Source organism: Phoca vitulina, unplaced genomic scaffold (genome assembly GCF_004348235.1).
Source record: "Phoca vitulina isolate PV1807 unplaced genomic scaffold, GSC_HSeal_1.0 scaffold33, whole genome shotgun sequence".
In the NCBI taxonomy this organism is placed as follows: domain Eukaryota; kingdom Metazoa; phylum Chordata; class Mammalia; order Carnivora; family Phocidae; genus Phoca; species Phoca vitulina.
This window is the reverse complement of record NW_022589736.1, coordinates 2086809-2100155: the sequence shown is the minus strand read 5'-3', so window position 1 is coordinate 2100155 and position 13347 is coordinate 2086809. Positions and strand designations below refer to the sequence as shown.

At 62.8% G+C, this 13347-nt stretch overlaps 1 protein-coding gene across 2 annotated transcripts; it reads right to left on the bottom strand.

The window, feature by feature from the left end:
• Positions 1-119: 119 nt before the first annotated feature.
• On the bottom strand, positions 120-12117 carry FBXL16 (F-box and leucine rich repeat protein 16). Of its 2 annotated transcripts, none has more exons than XM_032425845.1 (6): positions 11793-12117; positions 4267-4925; positions 3085-3593; positions 2646-2730; positions 2258-2321; positions 120-2044 (listed from the first exon to the last, which is right to left on the bottom strand). In XM_032425845.1, exons 2-6 carry the CDS (start codon positions 4909-4911, stop codon positions 1896-1898), a joined length of 1452 nt encoding a protein of 483 aa, XP_032281736.1. In that variant the 5' UTR covers positions 4912-4925; positions 11793-12117; the 3' UTR covers positions 120-1895. The 2 variants fall into 2 exon arrangements, with proteins under 2 accessions (XP_032281736.1, XP_032281735.1); XM_032425844.1 differs by having other exon boundaries at positions 11798-12117.
• Positions 12118-13347: the final 1230 nt, after the last annotated feature.

Here is a 13347-nt window from a genome sequence, read left to right as displayed (position 1 = left end):
AAAGAACCAGTAAGTCTGATGAGTGGAGAGGTGCACAAGAATGCAGAGCCTGGGGGCCGCCCAGAGCGGATACACCTTCCCTTGCCATGGTCTGATGACCTAAAAACAACTCAGACGCGTGTTTTTACAACTTTTTTAATATATATTTTTATAAACAGGTCACGTGATAAAATAGCACAAGAAACACTTACCAAATATAAGGTTATATCTTCCGCATATACAGGAGAATGAGGTCGTTATGTACAATAAGAAAATGGTTTTAGGGGTTGGTTGGTTTTGTTTGTTTTCCTCTCTCCCCTTAATTTTTCCTCCTACATTGTTGGAAATATCACAGCTTCAGTTGCATTAATACTTTGGACAAATGGACAGCTGCCTCCTCCCCACTAGGGAGCTGTGAGGAGGAGGGGCTGAAGAAACTGGCTCCTGACCACCTCAGCCCCGGAGCCTCCTGCGGGCACTCCAGGACAGGGAAATCTTTGGGCTGTTGAACTCTTTCTCTGCTTCAACAGCATCGCTCGCTCGCTCGTGCGCTCTCGCTCTCTCGCTCTCTCGCTCTCTCTCTCACTCTCTGGCTCTCTGGAAACTGGTTACTTTCTTCCAACCAGATGGGGGGTGTCCCAAGATTGGGTGTGGGCACTGTACTTCCTGGGGCTCCAAGGTTGGGATGGGAAGGGGTCCCAGCCCCCTCCTCAGCAATTGCCAAGATGTGCCAGCATCCCCCCAGGACTCACATGTGTCTTGGGATTGGACAGAACATGGCCAGAGCCCCTTTGGGCAGGCGGAGGTGTGGGAAGCTGGGGAGGGGAGGGGGGCAGCTCGAAAGGAGCCCTCCCTCCTCTGGATGCTGAGGGTGTGCTGGCCACTTATAAGACTGGACTTGCCTGCTGGCGCTGATCCTGAGTCTTGGCTGGGCCTGCTTATCCAGCTTCCACCTGACAGAGACCCGCCTGGGATGCAGTGTGGCACTGAGGAGGCTGGGCCCCGGTGGCTACAGGGGCTGTGGTGTGGGGTCCACTCAGGACTGCGTGCAAGGCCTGTGGGGCCTGAGGGCCACTCCAGCTTGTGGTCTCTCAAGGTGGTTGTATCCCCCCTGCAGCTGAGGTAAGCTACAGCCGGCTGGGTTAATGTTGATTATAGCAAGATGGTTGTCAGCCAGTCTGTTCCTCCCTCAAACACAGTTCTTCCCTAGCCTGGCCCAAGGACCTGTAGGCCTGCAGGTGGGGGTGGGGCGAGCAGGGGGCTGCCTCACACGGGGGCAAGGAAAAGGGGAGGTCTCTTGGGTCAGGCTGGCATGAGCTGGGGCAAGGGGGGGTGGGACTTGGGCTCCTTGGCGGGCCATGGCTTTGGCGGTGGCCTGTTCCCCCTCGCACCCCTCCGAGGGCTCCAGGCGTGGTGCAGTGGAAGATGCGGGAAGCCCTTGGGGCTCTTCTGGCCCCTGTGTCCTGGGGGACCCAGCTCCCCTCAATCCCTCTGGGCCCTGCCCGAGATGGGGGGACAGCGGGGAGACAGAGCGGGGTGTGGCGGGAAAGGCGGTAGGGGGGCCGTCAGGAGAGCTCAAAGCGCCCCCCTAGGACCGAGCCCCGCCCCCGCCCTCCCCCAACGGGCGGACGAAAGATGGAGGCGGCTGTGGTGCGGTGGAGGGCGGGCGTGCAGTGCGGGCACGAGGGGCATGCACAGAGTCCCCGAGTGTGCGTGCGTGCGTGGGGCTGGGCCCGCCCGCCGCCCCTCCCGGCCCGGGCGGGGCCAGGAGGGGCGCGGGGCGGGGCTTTCACTGGGTTCGCCCTGCCTCCCGCGCTGGGCCGCGGGCGCGAGGGCTGCCCTGAGGGCAGGGCCGGGAGAAGGCGTCCCCGCCGGGAGCGTGGCGGCTTCCTGCGCCGGGGGCGGGAAGGCCCGCGCTACTCGATGACGAGACAGCGGGGCAGGTGCTGCGAGAAGTACTTGAAGAGCTCGGGGGTGGCCCCGGGGCAGTTGGTCAGCTCCAGCTCCTCCAGCTCCTGCAGCTGCACCAGGCCAGACAGCCCCGTGGTGGTCAGCAGCGGGCAGCCTGCAGCGGGCGGGAGGCGGGGCGGCGGCTGAGCGCGCGGGGGCCCGAGAGCAGCGCGAGGGCGGGGCCGGGCTGGGCGGGGCTCGCCCGGCGTCTCCGTCTGGACCGGGGCCGGGGACCCCGGGACTCAGCGCCAGGTATGAATCAGTGCGAGGGACCCGGCAGGGCTGGCGGAGTCGGAGTAGGTGGGGGTGGGGTGGGGTGGGGTCTCACCTGCCAGAGACAAGAGACGCAGACTCCTCATGGCCAGGAGGTGCTTCAGCCCGAAGTCCTGCACCTGGGCGGGAGGGCGGGGCGGGTTAAGGACCTCCGCTCGCGCCCTGGGGGAGCCCACTGCTGGGGTCAGGCCTTAGGCCTGGAGCTGCTGGAGGGGCAGGGGGCGGGGTTCAAAACGGGGGTTTCTCGGCTTCGCAAGGAGCCAGGAGGCAGCTGGAGAGTGGCGGTGAGGACCCCGGGGTGGGTGTGGAGGGATCCCATACTTCTTCACGGGATCTGAGGGCGCCGGGGGCAGGTCAGCGGATTGTGTGCGCGGGGGCTTTGCCCGAGTTCCCCACCTCCCCTTGCCTACTCCTCAACCTTCGGAGGCGGGAAAGGCTGGTACCTGGCAGCACCATCGCAGGTAGAGGCTGCGGAGGGAGGACATGGTGGACAAATAGCTGAGGCCAGTATCCGTGATGCGTACACACCTGTGGGGGCGACAGAGGGGCGCTGCCCACCTTCAGAACACCTCGCCCCGCGCGTTAGCCCCGATCCCTTCCTCCTTTTCCCAGGGCGTCCCCTCCGGCAGCACTTAGGATAGTTCCTCCCTTTGCACAGCCTCCCCCCAGCCAGGCTCCGCCCCTTACCCAGGTGCTTGGCAGTTACAGCCCATTCTAGGTCCGGGGTTTCTGAGGGCCCGCCCCTCAACCCGCTCCTCGGGGCTCCGCAGCTACAGGTCTGTCCGTTAATCTAGGCTCCCTGCTTAGAAGGTCTTGCCGGCCTTGCCCCGCCCCGCCCCGGTCCTGCCCTCCAAGTGTCCCGTGGGTGGGGGACGCGCGCACCTGTCCAGCACCAGCTCCTCCAGGCGGTGCAGGTCGCAGGCCACGTACTCGAGCGCCATGTCGGTGATGCGCGGGCACCACGAAAGGTCGAGGCTGCGCAGCTTGCGCAGGTTTTCCGCCACGAGCTCGACACCGTCGTCGGTGACCTTGGAGCAGCCGGAGAGGCTGAGCGCTGTGAGGTTGGGCAGGCTGTGCACCACGTTGACCACGCCGTGGTTGGTGATCTCCCAGCAGGAGAGCAGGCGCAGGGTGTGCGTGCTGTGGCCCTGGCGTGCTGTGAAGTAGGCCAGCGCCGTGTCCGTCACGTGGTAGGCCTGCAAGCTCAGCTCGGCCAGGTTGGGCAGCAGCTGCGAGATGGCCGCAATGGCGTCGTCGGCCACGTTGATGCAGTCGCTGACGCTCAGCGAAGTGATGCGCGCGCTCAGGCTGGACCACAGCCCCGCCTCGGTGAAGTCGTTGCAGCCCGACAGCTCGAGGCGCACGACGCCCTGCATCTGCTCCAGCATCACCTGCAGGCGAGCAGGCAGCAGGGCGTGGTGAGGGTGGCAGGAGCCCACTGAGGGGCAGGAAGCAGGGTTTTCGAACGTAGCCGTGTGTAAAACATGCATCAAGCTGCGCCGTGACAAGTGCACTTTACAGTGTGTTTGTCACCTCACAGCAACATTCTAAGAGGCAGAGCACAGGGGAGCTGGGAGCTCAGGGCCTCCCCAGAGCAGGTGCTGGGGAGCAGTTGGTGTTATGATTTGATGGTTAGAGTCCTGGCCCTGGGGAAGGGGCTGCCAGCACAGAGGCTCCTCTGACCCGTGCACCTGCTCCCTGGCAGCGCCCTCCCCACCCAAGGCTGGCCTCACAGGCATGTAGGGCCCTGAGCTTAGAAGAGCCTCCCATTTGATTGATTGCTTTGATGTTGCTGTCTTGAAATTCTTAGTCATCTTTGAACAAGGGACTTGAATTTTTCATTCTGGACTGGGTCCCCCAAATTATGTAACCAGTCCTGCTTCCCCTCACCCCAGAGCCATGATCCTCAGAGCACCGGCCCTTCCCTCAGCTACTTTGCTCCTCATACGCCCAAGTTCCCTCTGGGGGCAGCCCTTCCCCCCACACACACACACCAGCTCAGTTGCACCTGCTTGGCCCTGCCCACACCATCCCTGTCCCTTCCAGGCCAACGGTGGGGCGCACCTCCAGGCCAGCATCCGTGATGGTGGAGCGCTTGAGGCTCATGGCCTTGACACCCTTCTTAGAGAGGGCGTAGTTGTCGATGAACTCACAGATGTCCAGGTCGGAGACGCCAACCAGGCAGAAACCCTCAAAGCCCCGCGCAGCGAAGCCCTGCAGGTTCACAAACTCCTTCTCGCCACCAGGCAGCACATTGTAGAGCTCCTTGGCGTGCAGCACAGGTGTGAGGCCTGCCCAGAATTTGGGCTGGTAGAGCACACGCCGCCAGGCCTTGCACACTTGGGCCAACACGCACTTCTCACAGGCTGAGAAGTACCAGAAGAGGCCATTGAGGATCTTTTCGTCTGTGGCCAGTGGTGGCCGCTCCACTGGGGGCCCGGGAACTGGGGCTGAGGCTGGTCCACCAAGGGGGAGCCCTGCTGGGGGGCACAGGCCCCCAGCCAGGGCAGCCCGTGGCAGTGGGGCAGCCAGGCTGGGTGGTGGGAGAGTGGGTGGGGGAGGTGGTTGGCAGGGGCGGTTCTTGGCAGCTGGCGTGCCCTTGGTGATACTGGCTGCACCCAGGCCGTTGGGCTGGCCTGGCAGCTTCACAAGGCCATTGCGAGGCAAGCATGGAGGCTTGGGGTCGCCGTCCACACCCGGGCTCGACATCTTCCTCGCGCGATCTGCGGACGGGGTCCGGGAGGGGGTCATGAGTTGCTGTGGGACCAGAGCTGGGCTCCCCATCCCAGGGCATCTCCTCCCATGGCACCCCCAGAACCACCCAACATAAAGGATCTGAATCCAAGTCATTCCGTCTCTGAGTGTGAGCAGCAACAGGAGATCAGGGCTGTTGATGACCATGACATTCCCTGAGCCCCTACTGTGTGCACTGAGCTCAACCTGTCCTCACAGATCTTTTTTGACACCTAGGTACTATGGTTCCCATTTTAGAGATGAGAAAAGAGGCAGGCAGAGACAGACACTCGCTCGTGACTGCTCCCTTCACCTTTACTACCCTGATGTCCCCCGTCAGTGCCTGCCAGGCCTACCTCCACTGGGCAGGGACTGGAAAACTGAGGGACATGGTTTGGGGTGGTCTCGGGCCCCTCCACTATGGGGTGCCATCCTCGCTCTATGGAGTGGTTCCAGTACCCTGTCTGAGACTCACATACCAACCCCTGGGAATCTCAGTGGCTACTGGAGGTTCCATGGTTCATAATCTACCCAAAGAAAGGACAGGAGTTTACTATGTACGATGCTAGCACAGTGAGCCCTGGACACGTACTGTCACTTTAATCCTCTATCCAACCCATTCACGATGCTGCTATGAACACCGTGCCCATTGTACAGATGAGGAAAACAAAGCAGCATGAACTGTTTGCCCAAGGTCACAGTAAGCGGGGGGGCCGAGGCTTGAACCAGAGCTGGCTGTGGAAGCCTATTTATAGGGAGTTCCTCACAAGGTGGGACTGGACCCCCACCCCCAGTTCCCCCTCTCAGGCTGTGAATGGGTGGCAGAGGGGTTTGAGCACAGACAGCCCTGGAGAGGGGGACAGCAGGACCCTCACAGTGCCACCATCTGCCCCACATTCCAGATCTTCCCCTGCCCACCCCCACTCCAGATATCCAGCGGAAAGGCAGTGCACCCAGGGGCTCAGGCACAGGCTCTGGGGTCACACACCCTGGCTCTGTGGCCTCAGTGAGCCACTTCCTTTCTCCGAGCCTCTTTTTTCCTTACTTTGAAGCCTGAGAAGGGATGATCCACCCCACAGGACAACATGTGCAAAGGGCTATGCATAGGGGCGCCTGGGTGGCTCAGTCGTTAAGCGTCTGCCTTCGGCTCAGGTCATGATCCCAGCGTCCTGGGATCGAGCCCCGCGTCGGGCTCCCTGCTCAGCGGGAAGCCTGCTTCTCCCTCTCCCACTCCCCCTGCTTCTGTTCCCTCTCTCGCTGTCTCTCTCTCTCTGTCAAATAAATAAAATCTTTTTAAAAAAATTTAAAAAAGGGCTACGCATAGTGCATGGCTCACAATGAGCATTTGGAAAGTGGCATGGAGGCTGCTTCTGAGCCCCATGGCCCGCCTTGGGGGAAGGGGTCAGGAACCATTGGGAAGGAGGGAAGTGGGCTGCCCTGCCCTGCTCTACCCAGCACCATGCCCCCCACTGGCTTCCAAGCCCTGGACAGGACAACCCTTGCTGGCATTCCACATCTGGGGAGGGGCTGCAGACCTAGGCTGGGACCAGGGGTCTACTAGAACACGTGGCCCTCATGGCTGCCAACTCAGCTTTGGGTCCAAAGGCCTTCCTGTCCTGGCAGCCATGAGCCCCCAGGCTCGCAGTCCACATCGGGCCAGGTGGGGAGACTCCAGGGGAGACTCCCCCACTTTGGCTGTCCCCTTACTGCAGCTCATGGCCAGATAGTGGCAGCCTCACACTGGCGGAAACACGACACTTGTAACATTTGCTGAATACCCACTGGGATAATCATGTGTTCCAGCCTCATGGCAGCCGTGCGCGTGTATGTGTGTGTTGGCGAGGGGAGGGGGGAATCCACTGTTAACCCCACTTTCAGATTGGTAACCTGAGGCTCCAAGGAGTTACAGTTTACCCACGGTGGCAGATGGGGGGGCAGCCTGACACGAGGGCTGCCCCAGATCTCTTAAAACTAGTACGTGAGGAGGAGACCATCGTGTAAGGGACAGGAGGAAGCCCACGACTGGTCCCCTCTGCAGGGAGCAGGGGAGAGGCTGTCCTGTGGACTCCCTCCTGTGGGCTGTGCTGGGTTCAGAGAGGCAGCCCCAGCCTGAATACCTTCTGTGTCGCCGGAGCGGGGCGCCATGATTTCAGGGCTCGGGGCGCGCCGCGCACCCAGCCTCTGCCCCTTCCCGCAGACCAGGCGCCGCTCGGTCGGCCCCGGAGCGCAGCACCATGGACAGCGCCCCTGCAGCCGCTGTGCGCGTGCTCGGAGGCCAGGCCCGGGCGGGCTCCACCGCGGACAGCGGCTGGTGGGGGCGGGGTGGGGGCCGGCCCCGGCAAACCCAGCTCAGCAGGGAGAGGCCCTGCAGGCGACGGGGCGGGGCGAGAAGCCGCCCGCTCCGCTAAGATCCGGAGGAGGCGGCGGAGGTGGCACCAGGGGAGAAATAACTCCAGAGCAGTGCCGATTTAGGTTAAAGATGCACCAGCCATGGGGTGTGCACGTGGAGTGCCTGAGTTGATTGGGGGGGATGCACGTGGATGCCCCGGGCATCTGCGGGGCTCTTTACCCCCACTCCACCGGAGCTCACATTTGCACACGCCCACAGTCCCATCCCCACTCTTCAGGCCTCAGGGTGGAGCTGGTGAAAACAAGCCAGCCGGTGGAGAGAGCCCACGGGAGGGAGGGGCCAGGCGGAGGATGGCCTCAGCCTGGGGGGGTGTCCGAGGCCTGGCTGCCCTTTATCCCCACACCCACATCCCTGGCCAGAAGGCTCTGCCCTCCCAGTCCGTCAGCCCTTCTGCTGTGCCCCGGATTGGAGCTGCCTCTTCCTGGAGGCAGCCCTGCCGCTCCCCGACCTTGTCCATGGTCCTGCTGGACTCCAGCTGCACACCCCAGCCTCACTGACCCAGACTGAGAATCCCTTGCTCCGTGGCTCAAAACTGGAAATAGCCACAGCTTAGCCCAGGGGTCAGAGCTTTAGGAGAGAACTGAGCTTGTGGTCAGAGATGGGTCTTCCTGTCAGTTAGGCAAGAGGTCTCTTGAGGGAGCTGGGACAAGTGCCCCTATGCCTTGTCCCATCCACCCAGCCAGATAGGCTGAGACCCCAACCCTTTTGGTACTTGCTACTGCCCCCACTGTGCCCAGTGAGGCTCAGAAGACTTGCCCGGAGTTTCTTGTTAGGATGGGGAAGGGGCCGCTGCCAATCTGATGCGGACTGCCTCCTCCTTTAGAAATAAGCACCAGGAGCTAACGCTAGGAAAAGAGGCGTTTTAAAAAGATGGCCAAACTTGCACTATTCTCAGCCTCAGCCCCTGGTGTGTTGTGCCTCCGTGTGGAGCGGAATTCTGGAGGAGGTCCTCCTGGGATAGGCTGCGGGGGCTCAAGTCTCCTGGGAGGACTCCAGAACTTGGTGGCTTCCAGGCTGACAGTCTGCAGATGTCCACGCTGAGGCTTTGAGAGGAGCTGCCTCTTTTGCTGTCAAGTCACTGGGCCCCGAGACCTAGCATGTTGCCCTTACAGCTTCACCTCTGGCTCCTCCCCAGCCTTGACCCTACAGTCCAGCCAGACCTGCTGTTCAGTATTCCTCCTCCCCTCTCTCTCTTTGCCTGGGCACATGCTGGTCCCCCTGCTGGCTCAGGAGGCCTCCCTGCTTCTTAACCCTGCCAGCTCCTTATCCTCCACACCTCAGTGTGACTGCCATCCCCTGTCTCCCACTGTGGGACTCCCCAGCACCAAGAAAAGCATCTCCAGGGTCTCAGTCATTACGTCAACCCATCTGTCTCTTCCCTTGGCTAAGGACCTCTTGAAGACAGGCAGCACCATGGCTGAATGGTCTCTGAATGCTTGCTGAATGAATGAATGAATGAATGAATGAGGAATGGCAGTCAGCAGGGTCATGAAGAAAGGGGTATGGCTGCCAGGGACCCAGGAGGCTTGGTGGAGGACAGGCCAGATTCAGAAGAGGGCAGGTGGATGGTAGGGGGGTGTAGCTCAGTTTGTTAATCTTGGTTGTGACAGAGGCCAGTGTCCACAGTGAGGGTGGGCCAGAGTCTGGGTGCCAGAGACTCTGAAAAGGCTCCCAAGAACCTGGCGTTTGGGGCGAGCCTTGCAATTATTCAGACCCTTGGGAAGAGGACAGCTTACACCTCGTTTTTGGCTGAGTCCCCACTTTGGGAGTTGCACGGTAAGGAGGCTGGCTGCCCATCCCCCATAATCTGGCCAGATCCAAGGAGGGGACAGGAGCCACCAGAAGGGAGGGAGGAGCTGGTCCTGCCCTGCTCTTCCCAGTGCCACTCCCCTATTGCTGGTCCAAGCCCTTCACACACTTCCTGACCACAAGTGGGGAAAGGGAGAGTCGGGGACTGAATTTTCAGAAGTTGCACAGAGCTGGGATTTGATCCTAGGACCCCTAGTCTGTCTGACTCCCTGCCTGACTCAGGCCCTGAGGTGCAGAGGGCAATGCTGGGCATCCAGCCAGCCTGCTGCTGGCCAGGGGTACTTCCCTCCTTTCTGTGCCCTGTTCTGCTTCTTCAGTCCCCTGTGTCCTCCCAGCCCGGGACCTTGGGCTGCTGGTCTCTCCCAGCACTGTCTCTGTCGTGCCCCTGCTCTCACTCCAGAGGCTGCAAGCTGCATGCTCACTCCCAGGACACGCTCCTTTTGGACTGCTCATGCCTAGGAAACCCCCCAGTCCTCATGGCTCCCAACTCAGAGATCTCTTCCCTCATCTCTGATGCTCAGTCTGACACAGCCTGCCCGGAGCGCTGGAGCGGTCTGGCCCCAATAGGACCTGCACTGACCGTTTCTCCCTGCCCACCCACTGAGGGCCGTGGAGCTGGGCAGGGCGTGGGTAGCCAGAGAAATTCACATCAGGTTGATCTGCGGTGACAGCCCCAGGGACAGTTGTGACAACCAGGGTAGCTTGGGACTGGGGACACAGCACGGGCTGACAAACTCCATGCCCCGTGACTCAGGCACATTCACATCACAGCCACTTTGCACATGAGCCAGCAGAATGCTCCCTTCCCGCCCCCAGCTCAGAGATGCTTCTGGGGTGCAAGCTGCCCCACCCGTGCACCAGGGGCTCCAGGAAGTGAGCACGTGGCCTCAAAAGAGACCAGAATTGGTGCTTCATCAGACCGAGTCCTGTGGTCACGCTCAGGACAGCTCAGCCATGTGAGACTGGGCACTTTGGGGAATGAGCTTGGGCTCCAAGCATCATCTTGGTTCTTCTACTCTGAAGGATCTGAGCACCCCCCTCTCCCAGTGCCTAGACTGGGGGCATCTAGTGCCTGCTTCTTTGGGCGGCTGCCTCAAACCCTCCCCCTCTTCCCTGCCAAGTGAGGCCGTGTGGCCCAAGCCCACTCTTTGTGGCTGGTCTGGCTGAAGCTCCTCCTCGTCAGCGGTGGGGAAGGTGCTGAACCACCCACTTAGCCCACAGAGCCTTCCTTCACTGCCACCTCCACTCTTCCCCTCTGAAACACAGCAGTGAGCACCCACGTGTGACAAGATGGGGCTGCAGGCAGCTGAGCAGTGCCCCACCTTGGGGTGAGTGTCTCCCTGGCTCTCAGCAGCACAGGGTTGCTGGGCCTAGGCCAGTAGTCTTGAGGGGCCTAGGTCCCCTGGCCTCAGGACTACTTGTTTTCTCATTGCACTGGGAGATGGGACTCACTGAAGTGCTCTAGAAGTGGGCATGAACTGGAGGGGAGCGCCTGTCCAGTGGGCCTGCCCAGCATTATAGGTGCTGAGAGGCCTGCCTGGCCCAAGTAAGAGGTGGCTGAGGACGAGGGGAGCCGAGTAGTGGAGATAGCAGGCAGCTGAGTCCCCGGGCCCCCTGGGACCTGAACAGGCTGCCCTGCGCTGCCCAGGTTTATGATGGGGGTTTGGATCTCCCTCCTCCCCACAGCACCTGGTCCAGCCCTATGGCCATCTCCTGCCAGGCCAGCAAGTCTCCATCAAGCCTTGGCCCTCCCAGAGTCCCAGCCCAGGCCTCTGCTCAAAGGGGTTGGCTGAAAGAAGGGGCCTAGGAGGTGGCGGGTAGCAGGAGGGGACTGACCGAGTGGGCAGGTGAAGCGGCATCCGCCATCTGCTCTCTCTTTGGAGGGAAGGCTTCCTGTGCAGAGGCCGGGAGGGGCTAGAGGAGTGGCCACTGGGCCATGGGCTCCCTGAGGCTCCAACAGCTAGGCCTTCTTTCCTCTTGGGGTGATGGGTGGGGGCTCTCTTCCCCCCAAATCCCAGGAGGCCAGACCCCCCCACCCAGCAAGCCTCAGGGTGCCCAGTTCTCCTTCTGAAGCCCTCCAACCTTGGCCAAAGCCCGACCCCTCCTCCAGAACAGGCACATGGCCAGGCCTTCCCTCTCATTCTCCTGCTGTGGCAGCTCCACACAGGCCCAGGTGCCCAGGGCAGACTAGCCCCCGGCCATGCATCCGCATGGCTCCTCCTGGAGTGTAATTGTATCTAACACCTGTCTCATAGGCCCAGGGGCTCATGGTGTTGGGTGGGGAGGGGAGCTCAGAGCTCAAAGGAAGTCCAGGACCTCACCCAACCTGGTGGGCTCGGGGCCTGCAATTCTGCTTCCCCAGGGCTGTAGGCAGGTGGCACCAGCCCACAGCCCTGGTCCAGTTGCTTTGGGGAGCATGCTTCAACCAGGCGGCGCTGGGATCAGGATCTGTGGGAGGGCCTGTCAGGGCCAGAGGCCCGGTGACCTGGGCCTGGGAAGGGACTGCGCCTATGTGAGACCCCGTGGGGGGGGGGGGTGGCGGCCCCCTCCGAAGCCCCCTCCCCAATCCTCATTGTGGCCGCCGCGATGGCGCGGCCTGGCCCCTTCCCCGCCCCGCAGCCTGGCCCGGTGCACACACCTTACCTCGGCCCGGGCACCTGGCTCATGCCACGCTGTCCGCCGGGCGTCTTCTCGTCATGGGGAGCCCAGCATGGGCGCTGGCGAAGCGGGGAGGCGGCCGAGGTGCTGGCCTGGCCGGCAGGGCCTTGCCGCGCCCCGCGCCCCGGCCTGGCCGGCCCCCTCGGCCGCGCCCGAGAGGAGCTCCCCGGTGGGAGAGGATCGGCTGCCCCGAGCCTCCCACCGGGGAGGCTGAGGCAGTGCCCAGATAAATAAGGCCGCTTTGCAGGGAGCCGGGCGGGCGCCTCCTCCCTCCCCTCGCCCTCCTCCCCGCGCTCCTCCGCGGCCGCCGGCGGCGCCGCGCGCGCCCCCCGCCCGGCTCTACGCGCCGCGCCCTCGCGCGCTCCCGGCGCCGGGAGCCAATCCGGTTGGCGAGCCCGGGCGGGGGCGCCGAGGATGCCGAGCCCCGCCCCGCCCGCCGCGCCCTGCCGCGCGCCCCGCGCGCTCCCGCCGCGGCGCCCACGGGCACGCGCCGGCCCGGCAGCTCCCCCACCCCTTCTCCGCGGGCGCCCGCACAACAACAAACCCGCGCGCACGGCGGGGCGGGGCGGGCAGGGCGCGCGGCCGGAGAGCTGGCCAGGGGAGAGCCCTGCCTGCGCGGAGCAGTGGGGTCCCGGAATCCTGCGGGGGAAGAGGACTCGAGCTCTTTGGCGCCGGCGACTGGCCCCGGGGGTGCGCGGTCTTGTGGAGCGGGGGGCCAGCTCCGCGCATCCCGACCCTTGGATGCCACCTGCGGGGGCGAGGACTGTCCAACCCTCACCCTCCCAGCTTTCCTGCTTAGCGGGGCGGAGCGGGCGGCCAGGCAGCCTCCATGGCGCTCACATCTCCCGCGCACCTGCTGGGTGCCAGGCCCAGAAACCCCCCTCAGTGTCCCCCCACTCCGCAGAGCCGAGAAACAACCACCAGACCATTTCAGAGGGTGACAAGTGCGATGGAAGTTCAAGAGGGCCACGTGATGGTGACCCCGGGAGGGTGGTGGTGGTGTGGCTCCTGAGGACAGGACACTTCACGGGAAACCCCAAGGATGAGAGGTGGGCGAAGTTATCCAGGAAGGAGTGCGCACAGGGCTTTAGGTTTTGAGGTCTTGAGCCTGGAACCCCTTGGAGGCAGGTGGTGGTGGCCACTTTGTAGGGACCAGGCTGGGAGAGGAGCCGGGGTGGGGTGCAGAGGGAGGGTGTGCAGGGCTCTCTCCTGGCCACTGGAGATGCCAGACCTCCCAGCAGGCTCAGAGTGGAGAATGGAGGCTAATGGTACCCATCCTGGGGTCTCCCGGGAGCAGAGACTGTGGAGGGATCAGGTGTGGGAGAGCAGACAGGGGTCTTCACATTAGGGAAAGAGCCTTAAGGAAGCCCCTGAGAGAGAGTGAGAGAAATGAAAACAGCTGGTGTTTGCAGCATTTTGAGGGGAAGCAGGACCCAGTGGGGCTGGCGTGAGGTGGGGGCAGCTGAAGCGGGGAGCCACGCTGGCTGGACCCTGGCTGTTTGGGAGCTGGGTGCCGCCTGTGCTGTGTGCAGGGC

Bases quoted from the DNA above. Each gene is read 5' to 3' on its own strand.
- FBXL16 (XM_032425845.1), bottom strand. From the start codon at position 4,911: ATGTCGAGCCCGGGTGTGGACGGCGACCCCAAGCCTCCATGCTTGCCT. The intron at 3,594-4,266 runs GTGCGCCCCACC...GCTCGCCTGCAG, and splicing joins TCACGGATGCTGGCCTGGAG to GTGATGCTGGAGCAGATGCA. The intron at 2,045-2,257 runs GTGAGACCCCAC...CGCCCGCTGCAG, and splicing joins GCGTCTCTTGTCTCTGGCAG to GCTGCCCGCTGCTGACCACC.